At 41.8% G+C, this 15777-nt stretch overlaps 1 protein-coding gene across 2 annotated transcripts in view; it reads right to left on the bottom strand.

The window, feature by feature from the left end:
• The window catches only part of zgc:77784 (uncharacterized protein LOC402947 homolog), an 82556-nt gene that overhangs the window by 35643 nt on the left and 31136 nt on the right, over window positions 1–15777 (bottom strand). For both annotated transcript variants that reach the window (XM_058412862.1, XM_058412863.1), the window contains exons 3-7: window positions 13928–14085; window positions 13419–13539; window positions 13196–13334; window positions 11205–11332; window positions 5424–5548 (exon numbers count right to left, since the gene is read on the bottom strand). In XM_058412862.1, coding sequence (XP_058268845.1) covers window positions 5424–5548; window positions 11205–11332; window positions 13196–13334; window positions 13419–13539; window positions 13928–14085 — 671 coding nt within the window. The remainder of the gene's footprint in view (window positions 1–5423; window positions 5549–11204; window positions 11333–13195; window positions 13335–13418; window positions 13540–13927; window positions 14086–15777) is intronic.

Genomic DNA, 15777 nt, shown 5'->3' with positions numbered 1-15777 from the left:
GTTGTTGTTGTTGTTGTTATTGTTCAGTGACAGTAATAGAGTCTGGTTGTTGTGACACACTGATATTTGTCCCAGAAGATGCGAGTGGTCTGGGATAATATTAGCTCCTTGTTTACTGACAGAGGAGTGTATAATGTGTTGACCATAGTCTGGGTTATCTGCTGTGGTCATGCTTGGTGGCTGGACCAACCCAGACAGTGATGGAACTCCAAAGGGACAGACTCACTAATAGCTGTGTAGAACTGGCTTAACAAACCTTGAGGAAGCTTCCTTAATTGGCATAAGAAGCCAATCCTTTTGATGTGCACTTTTCATGATGGACAATATGTCTCTCACTTCAGGATGGGGCAGATGATGATCCCCAGAAACCCTACAGAACTTCAAGGATCTCACTGTCTTGGGATTTTTCCTTAAGTCCACCATTATCATAGTTTGAAGGGAGTTAAGCTCCAGGTTGTTGTGGCTGAGAGTAAGTCTGTCTGCCTCCCTCATGTATACAGTCTCGTTGTTGAATTGGATGAACCACCTGATAATCACGTGATCTGCAAATTTCAGGAGCTTGACATTAGAGAGGCAATCATTCATGTAGACATGCTCCTTAGTTGTTCACATTTCTGCAAGACGGATCTCCCTGAAATGTACAGCCCTGTTTGTGGAGTAATGCTGAACTGTGCTACTGCACTTCCAAAGGAAAGTGTGCTGCTTGTTCATTGTTTTTAACTGAGATGGGTAGTAATTACAGCCGGCCTAATTTCACACACGCCCATCCCTCACGTTACACTGACACTTCTGTGTATATGAGCATTAGTTTCCTTGATTAAAAATGAAGTGGGCTGTGGCACCAGTAGTAATGCACTGGTGTGTGTTGAAAGTGGCCTAACTTTATTCCTCGGGAGGAAATTCCTCAAACGGCTCACTCAAGATAAATAGTAATTTACCAGTCTTAGATTCAAAAAGGTACACACCAATCAGGCATAACTTTATGACCACCTGCCTAATATTGTGTCAGTCCCCCTTTTGCTGCCAAAGCAGCCCTGACACTTCGAGGTATGGACTCCACTCGATCCCTGAAGGTGCGCTGTGGTATCTGCCATCAAGATCCTTTAAGTACTGCAAGTTGGTGGAGGTGGAGCGTCCATGGATCGGACATGTTTGTCCGGCACATCCCACAGATGCTGGATTGGATTGAGATCTGGGGAATTTGGAGGCCAAGTCAACACCTCAAACTGGTTGTTGTGTTCATCAAACCATTCCTGAAGCATTTTTGCTTTGTGTCACGGCGCATTATCCTGCTGAAAGAGGACACAGCCATCAGGGAATACTGTTTCCATGAAAGGGTGTACATGGTCTGTAACAATGCTTAGGTAGGTGGTACGTGTCAAAGTAACATCCACATGGATGGCAGGATCCAAGGTTTCCCAGCAGAACGTTGCCAAAAGAATGACTCTGCCTCAGGCACAGGGGTCAGCATTGGCACCCTGACTGGTCTGTGGCTATGCATTTAATATTATCTCCATTTACTCACTTGAAATCATTTTACTGGCACTACTGTCAGTTTACATGTTATTTTGTAAGTTTCTAAACTCACCTGCTTGTAATAAAGCTAGAAATCTATGGGAAAGGTGCTCCAGGCAGACAGCAATGAAACAAGACTACTGTTTACTTTTGTATACACTCCCTCTGCCTCAGACTTGCTTCCACTTTCTCCTCCTTATATCTTAATGGCATCGATACCATTATCGATTCTTGGAACATTTTGTTTAGCTCGGTTTGTTTGCTGCTGCTATTTAAGTTATTATGGCGTTTAAATATTATCTTTAATAGAAAGCTGTGATGAGGGTGGCCAAACTGTGGGCACAGAGATTTATCAGCGATCGTGATCATTAAAAAATGAGCACGAGGTGCCGCATGTTGCTTGTTTTGGAGGAGGATGCTGTAGTTGCTCCTCTTTATGTTTACACAGAGCGCAGTCTGCAGTCTGCTTTGATTGCTTCGCTCAGCCATTTTGCTTAAACATCATTAATTATGAAATACATGTCATCTGTTCATTAGTGCAGAAATATACACTAGACTTATGTGGTATCATGCTGGTGTCCCAGCATTTTGTATATACAAAGGGCTTAATAACAGTTTGTCTGGTTCTCAACAACTTCTCCGAGGCAAATAAATAGCCTTAGATAAAAACAGACAACAGAAAACACAACATATTTCAATATGTAGACTTTTTTCCCAAAAAATAAACCAAGAAGTCGGGGAAAAGTATGTACACCCTGTCAGTCTCTCACATTGTTTCGGCCCATTCTTCTTTACCACATTGCTTCAGTTCGTTGATGTCTGAAGGCATTTGTTTATGCACAACTTACTTAAGATTTAGTTTTTTAGATTTAGATTTTATTATTTATTTTTTTTTTTTCTTTAGCCATTCGGATGTTTATTTGCTAGTGTGTTCGGGATCACTGTCCTGTTGCCTGACCTGATTTGGCCCGGTTTAAGCTGCTGGACAGATGGCCTCGCATTTGTCTCAAGAATATTCTGGTGAGTTCATCATCATCCCAATGAGTGCAAGTTTCCCAGGTTTTGTTGTGCAAAACAAACACCCCCATGCTTGCTTGACAGTTGGTATGGGGTGCTTGTGGTGATACATGCTTGGTGTTGATGATGATCAAACATCTCCTTGATATTGTTCCGTAAATGGTCACCCTGCCCTAAAAGCCATAGCTGACACAAACATAAACATTTACTGTGCTTACACTGGCCTGTTCAAGCCTCCCTGTGGTCCAGTGGCAGGATCCTGCTCTCATTGCTGGGGCCTGGGTTCGACTCGCGGGCAGTGAGCTAACCCACCTACTCAGGAGCTAACTCCCAGTGCCGGGCACGAGCCCAGATAAAATGGGAGAGTTATATGAGGAAGGGCATCCAGGGTAAAACCTGTGCCAAATCAAGACATGCGGCCCAAATGATCCACCTTGGGTGCAGCCGAAAGAACAACAACAACAACAACAGAGGCCTGCAGGTCACATGATGTAGCTCTTCAGGGGTTCTTTATATTATTATTATTATGATTATTATTAATTATCTAAGCTTCGGCTGAATCTGAAGAATTTTTCTTAGTGATATAATAAAATATCCCGTCCCAGATTGATGAGCAGCATCAGTTGCTTTTCTGAAGTCATAGCTGATGTCTTTTTTTTTTTTTTCTCCTTGGCATAATATAGACACCTGATATCTCCAGAACACCAAACTGCCAAAAGTTCTGCTTTAATAAAGATGGTCACACATGATTAAATAATCTTATGAATTTAATCAGTAACACATGGCTGCTAATTATTCTCTTAATGATTGTGGAACTAGGAAATGTCTACTCCCCCTTGATGTCTACCCCCCTCCCCCCCACATGATTTATGAAAGTTGGTTTATTTCTGGGAAAAAACGAGTTCATCTCGAAAGCTGTCTTTTTTTGTCACCAGACGTTTATAGAAGATAACGAAGACTACATTGTTATATAGACTCTGGTAAATAAAAACATGACTTTTTTTCATGATTCTCTCTCTCTCTCTCTCTCTCTCTGTCTGTCTATATATATATATATATATATATATATATATATATATATAGGTATAAACTCCACAGGAGCAGTAACCTGCACAATACTACCTCCTACCTACCTACACCACTGTGCCAACGTTACATATAAATTAGGTTACATATAAATAGTTTCTTAATATGTACAATTCATTTCTAAATATAAACTTATGTTGCTATTTAATCACAACTTTTACAAACATTTACAAACTTTGCCAGAGCCTTTCAGGGCGAGTGTGTGGGGATTTCAGCATGCTACACTGCCTACCTGAATATGGTTAAGCATCTTAAACCTTTTACACAAAAATAACAAGCAAACCACGGAGACTGAACACATCTTGGCTGATTGTGGATGTATGAGGTAAAAGAAATTTTGTAAAACTATTCCTTTAATATATTCACTAATGAGGTTCCTATTTTAAACCTGATCTCTAAGTGCTGCTTTTTTAAAGAGTAATACATTTAGCCAGAGGCCTCTTGGGCCTGCTTCCATATTTGTAAACCCTCTGGCTAGCATACAGAAGTGCAGAGCCAGCTTTTTGTGGGAGCAAGGCACCTAATGATGCTCATGCAGCAAAAGGTTTTTAAACTTTCCTTGGTATATGAGTCCTGGGTAATGCTTGAAAGAAGCCTACTTTGTTTCATTAAAACAATGATTATACAATATATAATATGTCTCCCGCTTTCCTTCTTCAGTGCCTTCCAGAGGAGCCAACATTAATAATGATTGATATACAAATGAATTCTTTTATTTATCAGTTGAAGGAATATAACCTAAAGAGGAAGTCCACACACATCCACGCAGGGGAGGATCTGGTGAACCCTGAGGACATGGGGAGAAGAAACCTGAGCAAAGGATCCAACTGGGACCCTGGAGCTGTGAGGCAGCAAGGCTACCTGCTGCGACTCCATCGTACTACCCCATCAATATTAATAGCAAACAACCTGGTTTGTTTATATGCAGTGATTCGTGGGTGTTTAAATAAGAGATAATTAAAATCTTACAAATCGTGACTCATAGTTTTCATTACAACATGATGGATAAATAGGTCTCCAGTGAAGTGGTCATTAATATTCTGTACTCTCTCTTTAGGCAAAAAGTGATTCTAAGAAATGACTGATGTAGTACTGAAAATCTCATGGTCTACTGACACGCCTACATACATACAAACAAACACACACACACACCTACATACGTACACGCACACCAGTTCACTGTAAAATGACTAAAGCTAACTTCACTAAATTCCTGCGCAGGAAGAGCACTGCACTCCGCCTCCCATGAGGCTTTCATCTCATTCACTCGGCCTGTTGTCTATTTATAGAACAGTAGTCTGTTCCAATCCACCATCAGGCGAGAGAGTGTGCAGAGTGAGCCTGTGTAGGTCTGAAGGAGGAGCATTGGCACCTGATGTTCCTCACAACCACCACTCCGCCTCCTTCACATTTTCTCCACAAAAGCGCCCTTCCCGAGACGCGGTCCCATAACGACGCGGCTCTGCCTCTTTATCTGCTGAGCCGAAATGAGCCGAGGTTTTGATTTACCACTTCAGCGTAATCAGCGCAACGCACCTAATCAGCATTGGCGACGGGTAGGGCAGAGAGACTGCTTATTGAGAGACTCTGGCTTGTTGGAGGAATTTAATGAGTCATGGATGAAAACGGTGAGACACGAAAAATGAAAGAAATTAGCACCGAGAGCGTCGAATGATTAGGCGTCTGTAACCCACACATAATAGCTCATCAGCAAATAGCGCTGTGTTGTTATTGAGAGTTTGCATGAAGTGGAGCCTGAAAGCAAAACATAGCCATTTCAGCTGGTTCAATAGCTGCACCTGTACCTGATTCCCTTCTTTCTGCCAGAAAACTGCTGGGGGAGGATTGCCTTTTGTGCCACAGCGGAAAGTGACAGTCTGTCCTTGGGCTGAGACCTGGTCCTGGGGCTGGAGGACAATCTGCGGGGGGACTGGAGAAAGGAGAAGAGAGAAGAGGTCTGAGATTAGCAAATCCTTTGCTGAAAAACACACACACACACAAAAAAACATTTTTAGTATTTAAAACGAACAGAAATATCTATTATGCTTTTATCCGTTATCTAATATCTATGATCTATTATGATGTGCACCGATCAGGTATAACACTGTGAGCAGTGAGAGGTGAAGTGAATTAGACTGATGATCTCCTCATCATGGCACCTGTTAGTGGGTGGGATATATTAGGCAGCAAGTCAACATTTTGTCCTCAAAGTTGATGTGTTAGAAGCAGGAAAAATGGACACGTGTAAGGATTTGAGCGAGTTTGACGAAGGACCAAATTGTGATGGCTAGACCACTGGATCAGAGCATCTCCAAAACTGCAGCTCTTGTGGGGTGTTCCTGGTCTGCAGTGGTCACTATTATGAACTGCAGCTGCACTTTATGACCAAAGGTTTGTAGACCATTATACCCGCAAACCCACAAAGTTAGAAGCACACAGTTATATAGGATGTCTTTGTATGCTGTAGCATTAAAAGTTCTCTTCACCAGAACTAAGAAGCACAAATATGTTCAAGCATGACAATGCCCCTGTGCACAAAGGCATGGTTTGGAAAGGCTGGAGTGGAAGAACTCCTGCAAAAATCCTTGACCTCAACACCTTTGGGAAGAACCGTAACGCTGACTGCATCCCCAGACCTCCTCATCCTCCTCAACATCAGTATCTAAACTCACTAATGCAGCTGAATGAGTATAAATCCCCACAGTTACGCTCCAGAATCTAGTGGAAAACCTTCCCCAGAAGAGCAGAGGTTATTTTAAAAGCAAAATGGGGAGTGTGTGTGTTTGTGTGTGTGTGTGTGTGTGTGTGTGTGAATCTAGAATGCCCATATAGTGTACTATATAGACATCTGAAAAATTCTGTATTATCTACAGCAGCAGTGTCTAATTAAGCACAATCAAATGAAATCCAGCATCCATGACAACAGGGAACAGTTGTTCATCCGCAGCAATGAATTCCATTAGTTTTTGGTTATACTTTGTGCTTCAGTGCTGTCCTTTGTGAATTTGTGCATCATTTCATAAACTATGGCTGCAGATGGCTTTTTGCTTCTGTTGTTTTGCTTTATTAGACAATATTGAGAGGGACGCCACGTTTTCGAGTGGTGCATCAAACCAACGGTGGAGAAGTCCTTCGGCATCGTCCCCCCCCTTCATACTGTGCATGCACAGTGATTATAAATCATTTGTCTAATGTCCCTCGTAGAAACTGTGAAATCTTTCCACACAGCTGACATTTTCTCTGTTGATCTGCGGCTGCTCAAATTGTTTGAACACATTCACGCTTAATCGCGTTCTAATTTGGAATTTTTACCGTTACCAGTGATAAATCTGACACTTTTATACTATTATACACTAGGCTTATTAAATCATTTCTTCCGGTTCATGTTTTTTGCTTTTTCAATCAAAAACCAAAAGCGCAACAAATATGGTAAATGAAATGAAATTAAAAAAAAAAAAAATACCCCAACTGGCCACTTTAATAGGAACCTGTCCATTCATTTAACCAATCTCTAGACACTGGCCTGCTCTTCAACTGTCCACTTTCAATGAGGAAGTCACCATTGTAGCGTCAGATTCTTGCTCTTGGCTGTCAGGAGTGGATCTTCTACTGTTGTAGCCCAACCTCCTCAAGTTTTGTGAATGCTGAGATGCTTTTCTGCTCACCACGGTAGTAAAAAGTGGTCTTACAGTAGGCTTCCTGTCATCTTCAATCAATCTGGCCACAAAGCAAGGTCCATAAACACATGGACAAGTGAGCTTGGTGTGGAGGAACTTGACTCCACACCAAACTCGCTCATCCATGTCTTTATGGAGCTTACTTTGTGCACTGGTGTGCAGTCATGTTGGAACAGGAAGGGGTCATCCCCAAACTGTTCCCACAAAGCATGAAATTGTCCAAAATGTCTTGGTATGAAGCCGAAGCATTAAGAGTTCCTTTCACTGGAACTAAGGGGCCGAGCCGAACCCCTGAAAAATAACACCTGAATTCAATGATTTGGAGGGGTGTCCCAAAATGGCCAATATGGTGTAGATTGAGTTTACTCTATAACTCTATACTCTATAACTCTGTAGACTCTTGTGTGTGAAAATCTAATTGTGTGGAAAGAGCAGGTGTACAGATGTCCCCATTTAAGTGAATGTCTACTGTCTTTTTATGACTGTTCAGTTTAGGTGTTAAATGTTTATGACAAAGTAGTTCGTGGAGATTTAATTTAAATAAAAAAAACCTTAAACTCTCATTAAGAAATCATTCAAATCCGTTAATCAATCATTTGTAGAAGTACCTTTTACAGCAAGTCTTCTTGAGCAGGTCTGTGCAAGCTGTACCTGGATTTGTGCAATTTTTCCTAAGCTTCCACTCACAGAGACGCTCTCACCAGCCGATGAGCAGTATAGATTTTGCCAGACGTAGCACTTGGAGTTCTGCCCAAAGACTTCAGTCACCAGAGAGTGTTTTCCTCATGCTCTCAGAATCTTTTAAGTGCCTTCCATATGCCTTTTACTCAGGAGTAGCTTCTGTCTAGTCAGTCTTCCATAAAGGCTTGATTGATGGAGTATAGCTGTCCTTCCAGCAGGTTCTTCCATCTTTGTGGAGGACTGCTGAATGTTTGTTAAAGTGGTTATTAGGTTCTTGGTCACTTTTCTGACCAGAGCCATTCTTGTTTCGGTGACTGAGTTTGCTCACAAACTCAGACGATTTCAATTTCACAATGATGGAGCCCATTGTGCTCCAGGGAATATTCAAAGGTTTTGAAAATGCTTTTCATGACCATGACCAGGTCTATGTCTCACCAATATTTGAGGACTGTGGAGAGTTCCTTGGACATCATTGCTTGGTTTTTGGTTATGCATGCTGTGCTGTGACTCATGGGACTGTATGAACACAGGGATGTGCCTTTCTAAATGATCTACTTATTCATGTACCTCAAGTCACCTGACTTTACCATAGTTGGACTATAGTGTAATGGAAAAATTAGCTGAGAAAAACAAAATTAAGCAGCCAATGAATGTTTTACCATATAAGGAGTTGGTTCCTTTTCTTTAAATCTCTGGTTTAGAAAGACGTCTATAAAGACTAAGCGTAACGGATGATCGGATGATCTCAGAGAGCGGTGGACCCTTTTGCGCAGCAGTGCAATAAAACTTCAACTCTTTTTTTTGTACTCTTGCCCGTGCCTACCAGTGTGCAATTTTCTCAAGACTTCCACCACCAGTCACGGTCTAGAGATATCTTAAGGTACTCAAAGCCAGCAGGATGCACCTGAGATCCAACAATCTCCATCTTAATAGATTGACAAAAAATGCATTTATCACATTCATTTTTATTTTATCACTGTCTGTGGCTAAAAAAAAAAAAGTTATCAATTTTAAATTTTATCTATAGCACAACACGCTGTGCAAAAACCGAAAAGTTTTGAATACTTTCCCAGCCTGTTCCGAAAGGATTTATTTTAGCTAACTACAGCTGCTGTCAGTATCCTTTGTTAAAATAGCAAAATTAACACACTTTCTCTTTAATGATTCAATTTCTACACAGCAATTTCCTGTGAGCGAAGGAAAACAGTTTACAATTCCGATACGAAAGCGTTCCTCTACAAGGCAGCACAATACTGTATTACATCAAAATGATTATTATTACCATTATGCCAGGCTATGATTTACATTTCTATCAAATTATAGCATAGGAGCTCCTCTCCCCTGCACTCCCATCTAATTTATCCTCTGCTTCCACACTGCTGGAACTTGTTTTGGCAAGACAGCTGTAGCAAACGTGAGAGCTGCCAGCAGCAAAAAGATTACAAACCAGCCCATATTAGCTGCTCCACCCCCCCCCCTGTGTTTGGTCTCTTGATAAATCAGAGTATAAATTAAATACGTTATGTTTTTCACGAGTTTTCCGAGACGATCTGTAAATTCGTCGGCTGGCAAGCCGTGAAAACTCCACGCACGGCTGTCCTATGGATTTCTAAGCCACGGAGCTGTGTGGGCCTTTGTTTTGATAACCAGTCTTCTATCCTGCTGCTCAAGAAATTTCACAGCAGGCATATAAACATAGCAGGCGTGTTGCAGAGGGTGTGAGAAAAAGAAATGAGAGAGAGAGAGAGAGAGAGAGAATCTAGAGTGAACTATCATACTCCCACGCAAATAAGCACTTGCACTGAGAAAGCAACCAGGAAAACTGAGCTCCAAGAGCACAATTGTCTAGTGTGACAAGCAAACGATTACCACAGCAATCCAGCGACAAAAAGGAGAATAAAATAAGGCGCCGATTACCACAATACTCCAGAGAGAAAAGGAAAGAGAGAGAGAGAGGGCCAATTAACTCAGCCATCCACAGGACCAGAAAGTGTACATCAGATTTAGAGACTGAGATAATGAGCCGTACAGAAGAAATCTTCCTCTGAAGGATGAAATATTTAGAGTTTGAACTTAATATCACCTCCACGCCTCATTTCCTATTCTGTGCTCCGTGTCCGATAAATTTTGGATGATCGAGACAGTGGGGTTCTTTAGTGGTCACGTGACTGAGTCACTACTAAGTCACGGGAGGGTTTTGGCTGGCTTTAAACCGATACTCTCTCGTGATGAATGGAAAAACAACAGATGTGTGGGTGGCCAAGCCCTAATCTGGAGGACATTAAGTCATTCCAGGGCTTACTGGGCAGAGGACACTTTAAAGATGATGGCCGAGATGAAGCATCCATTACGAGGGGGAAAAAATAATAATAAAAAGGCTCTGCTCTTCCAAAAGCATCTGGGTTTCACTCTGTGCATCAGTCTGGCTGCTGATGGATGTTAATTGAAACTTCTATCTCTACTGCGCCGAAATATGCTAAGAACAATGGGACGATTTTTATCTCATTAATCCTCATAACCATTTCAAAAAGCCTTGAAAAATGCCTCCCAATCCCTCTCTCTCTCTCTCTCACACACACACACACACACACAAACATTCTTTGTAAGATATTTCAATTGACTTCTGTTTCCTGTAGATAAATAACCCTAAGCCTCTACCTAACCTTAGGCATTCATGTTTGTCACAATTTTTGTTGCACCAAATAATTAATGCCATTTCTTCAAGTTTAACCTCAGCAACAAACCAGAAACCAGTTTTTCTTCATGGGGACAAGTCAAAATGTCCCCGAAAAGTCAAAACATGCAAATATACATATCCTCACGAGACACACACACACACACACACACACACACAAACACAAAGAAATTCTATTAATACTTTGCTCTCCATCGCTTGGCCCGCGCTGCTTCCCTAATGGCTGTCAGATGTAGTAATCCATATGCTTTACCACAAGCGGCATGTAGTGTCTGTGACGGAGCACAAGAAGCTTATAAGCACACTCCTTCCGTCTGAATTCCCCCAGATAACACTGATGGCATCTGACAGGCCCAAAGAGCCATAATCAGATCAGCTTAATGGAAATCAAGCATGAGCATACACACAAACCCATTAACACAGACATCTGCTTTATATTTTATGAGTGCTGCAGAGTGCCCACATGTGCCTCGTCATGGACCGGGTGTGTGTATGCCGCGTGTGTGTGTTAGTCGTATGGGTTTTTTATGTACCGTGGACCTGCAGCGTCGCCGAAGCTTCGGTTCTCCCCACGCTGTTTTCTGTCACACACGTGTACGTCCCTTCATCCTCCTCTCGCACCTTCAGCAGACGGAGAGTGTTGTCACTGCGGATCTCGAATCTACACCCACCCGAAGAAAGAGAACAAATCACAGCTTTGTGGTGTGAGGAATTGCACATACACTCGCTCATCAGTCCTCACCTCCAAAACCATTGTGTTATACCGAAACTGTTCCGTTCGCTGCCTTATGGAGAGGATATAACCGTGTATACTACGAGAATTTATAGATAGATGCTTTATTCATCCCAATGGGAAATTTACAACCTCCAGCAGTATCCACAAACATAGGTAATAAGGCATGCAATAAATACTAAATACTATTAAATTGGCAGTGACTGACATCTCTACTTATTGAAGTTTGCTTCCCCTTGAAGAGACTTAAAGGATGGATGATCTCTGGGGACGTAGTGGACAAGCGATGGCCACCGATTATTTATCTCTGTGCCTATATTACATTGCTCTCACTATGTATTCTGTGGTCAGCAACAATCATATAGACACGGAGAAATCAGCTCAATTAGATCAGCGCGACCGCCAGTGGTGTGGGTGTGGCGTCGTCCACTCTAATGTTTAATTTCACTCGAATATAAACAAGTGAATTATTTTATTGTCAGAGTTCTGATACAAAATGAGTCAGGTCGCTGTTGGCTTTCGGTGTGAGATGTTTTTCCATCTGTTGGTAACCTTAGACAGAATTTTGGTGATTGAAAATTACACCTTCACATTTTAGATGCTTATGAAGAAGCACTTGGGGCATCACAGAAAACAGAAACGGGTTTGATCTCACCGTTTACTTTAAAGATGTCGGAAATGAAAGAACCGTTTCAGTTTTTTCTACAAATACAAATTCTTAAAGCTCTAAGTATCTATTTTCATAAGTTCCAATAGCCACCATGGTGGAGTGTGACATGACAAAGAAATTCAGTGCTGAATACGCACAATCCCAAACAGGCACAAATTACAGTTTTTAGCCTCTGGGCGAAAGAGATTTTTTTTTTAATTAGCTGGAAGACATGTACTGAGTATAATAATCCCATGAGATACTGTATTAAGCCTCAAGTTACACAGATTTTGGTATCACATAGGCACAATCTAACAATTTGTAAGCTTCTGTCTATGCCTTTTAAATATACACCGATCAGGCATAACATTATGACCACCTGACTACTATTGCCCCTTTTGCTGCCAAAACAGCCCTGACCCGTCATGCACTGTGTATTCTGACCCCTTTCTATCAGAACCAGCATTAACTTCTTCAGCAATTTGAGCAACAGTAGCTCGTCTGTTGGATCGGATCACACGGGCCAGCCTTCGCTCCCGGCCTTGGCCGCCCATGACCCTGTCACCACTGTTCCTTTTAATAGATAGTGACCACTGCAGACCGGGAACACCCCACAAGAGCTGCAGTTTTGGAGATGCTCTGATCCAGTGGTCTAGCCATCACAATTTGGCCCTCTTTGTCAAACTCGCTCAAATCCTTACGCTTGTCCATTTTTCCTGCGTCTAACACATCAACTTTGAGGACAAAATGTTGACTTGCTGCCTAATATATCCCACCCACTAACAGGTGCCATGATGAGGAGATCATCAGTCTTATTCACTTTACCTCTCACTGCTCACGATGTTATACCTGATCGGTGTACATTTGTGGCCACGCCTTATTAAAAAATAAACACCTCAGATCGAGGGTGTACGATCCACAAGGGGCTGGTGTGGGTGCAGGTTTTTATTCCAGTCCAGCAGGAGACACACCTGAGTCTACTGAAAGCTGATTATAATAGACTCGAGTGTGGCTTCTCCTTAGTTAGAATGAAATCCAGCACTCTTTTTCAAGAAAGATTGGACAGAGGAATCATATCATTAATCTGTTTTGTTTTTTAAAAGTACAGTTTTTAGGGTGTTCTAAGAGAGCTGGTTTCTGACCTGGCACGAGGCAGCTCTCCACCTTCACGCCTCCAGCGGATCGTAGGAGCCGGATCTCCATGGACCTCGCACAGGAAGTCCACTGTATCCTCTGCCAGCACTATTTGATTCACCGGCCTACGGATGAACACCGGTCTCTCTGCTCACACACACGCATACACATAATAAGATCCAATCACATACTGACCCATGACATGAATACACGAGGAGCGAAGTCCCTCACCGAAAACCACCAGCTCGGCCGGATCGCTGTCCCTCTGACCCACCATGTTGGATCCCACGCACACATACATCCCAGCGTCGCTCTTCCGGGTGTGTGAGATCATCAGCTTTCCACCACGCATCTGCGACAGCACAAAGCAATCACACTTCTGCTGCTTGCTGACAGTTACATTTTCACTACACGCTTACAATCGACAAAGTGCTCAGGAACATCAATCAGTGCTCTTTCTTCTCGAAGCAATTTGCTTCCTGATTTGGATGCACGTCTTCAGCCGTAATGACAATAACACCTGTTCGAAAAGCAATCTTACTCGAAGAAGACACAAGCGCTTACTAAAGATGCTGATGCACCTTCTTCGAGCTAATCCTGACTGCCAGACGGTGATGTCATGTCAGATCAGGGGTCAAGCTCTAATAAGCACTTGGCAATCAGCGCTCTCTGCTTCGAGGCTTTTTTTTTCCCCCATCTAAGTCGCTCAGGCTCTAATCAATAGATTGCTGAAGACTCACAGAGATCCTGCTGTCTGTGTCGCTCACTCGGACGTTGTTCCTCTTCCAGGAGATGCTGGGCTCTGGGTGACCGCGAGGTGGGATGCACTCCAACACGGCGGGTTCACCGGCAGCGACCACCACATCACTCGGGGCCTGGCGGAAATCATCTCTCAGGGCTATTAGAGAGAGAGAGAGAGAGAGAGAGAGAGAGAGAGAGAGAGAATTACACTCTGCATGACATCTTTTGATATCTATTAACTAACCAGCACTGAATTTGACCAATTGACAGTATGAACAAATAATTTATTCTTAAAATACCAGGAGAAAACATTTACAAATTCCTTGTGTTCCACTCCACGATAAAGTGATAGTTGTCTTTCTTTGAGGAATTGAGCCTCAGCACACAGAGCTGAACAATAATGTGCTCTTTTCATGATTCAACAATTTTCCAGACAAAGCAAGGGACAGGACAAACGGAGCGCTTCTTCTGCTACATGACATTATTCGGCCTCGATTCGATTCCAAATAAAGTGAAGCAAGCTCTTTCTAAAGAAATGAAGAATTTAATCTTGACTGAAGTATCACCAGTGCCGTTAACGGAGTCTAACAGCACGACAGATAAGACGGACACGGAAATGCCATGGAAACTATGAATCCCGAGTGGATGATTGACAGATTAAAAGCATGTCCTGTGCCCTGTGGCTGGGGCCTAAGGGCATTCACATCAAAGAATAGAAACCCTCTGGAGCTGAAATGTTTCACTCACACCTCACACACACACACACACCTCACACACACTGCCTGTCATTAGTCTCCTCCTGATAGCTGTCACAGCACCTTCTCCAACTCCTGTTCATTCCTTCTCCAGCTCTGCCTCTGTCATGTCCCCCATTATCACTTTCACCTGCCTGTACTATTTGTTCTGATCCAACATATGAATCATCTCTATTTAGTGTTTATAATGGAATGCCAGACATTTGAATAGACATCCAAAATGCTAAATTGCACCAGAGGTGGTTAAAGAATCCTTTACAAGGGTGCAAGTGCAATTACTCATAAGGAAAAAAAAAATTCACAATAAAAGCTGGTGTTCAGCATCGGATTCTTCGCACCAGGCATTTAAAACTCTTAAAGTATGAACGTAAAAAAAAATGAAGTCATTTTGTCAAAAAGGTTAGGACTTTACAAATAAGATTATAATGATTATAAAGGAACGCAGCGATTTTGTGCTTGTGATTGAATTTTTTAAAAAGTTGTAAGTAAAAGTCAAAGGAATTCAGGGGAAGAAAAAATCAGGAACGTATACTACATATAAAAAAACAAACTTAAAGCAATTCCAAGTACAAGTATTAATGTAGCAGGATTTGTAATAGGTTTATTTAAACTTTTACTTTTACTTACTGCAATTATATATATTTTTTCCTTTAGAAATTCAATTGCACTGAACTTTAAACCTTGAAAAATAAAATCGCTTAAAATCCAATGATTCATTTTTGAAAAGGCGCCATATGGGACTGGGATATGGGACCATTTGGAGCACATGGCGGTGGCTCTGAACTGCTGTTGTCGTGCTCGGTGTCATGCAGATGAGTTTGGGTTCCCATTTATGCCTGGTTCCTCTTAAAGTTTCTTCCTCCTATTGTCTCAGGGAGTTTTTCCCCACCACCATCACATCAGGCTTGCTCATTAGGAATAAATAATCTTTTTTTTTTTTTTAATTTATACTTATATTTTACTTAATCTTATTTTTAAACTTTTTTTTTTATTTTAAACATATTTTTAAATGAATTTAATAATTTATATTCTGTATATAAATGATTAAATATAAATGATTAAATATATATTTCCCTCTCATCAATGCCTCAGGC

This window comes from Hemibagrus wyckioides, linkage group LG17 (genome assembly GCF_019097595.1).
Source record: "Hemibagrus wyckioides isolate EC202008001 linkage group LG17, SWU_Hwy_1.0, whole genome shotgun sequence".
Taxonomy (NCBI): domain Eukaryota; kingdom Metazoa; phylum Chordata; class Actinopteri; order Siluriformes; family Bagridae; genus Hemibagrus; species Hemibagrus wyckioides.
The sequence above is the reverse complement of the archived record's forward strand: the minus strand, read 5'-3'. Positions and strand labels throughout refer to the sequence as shown.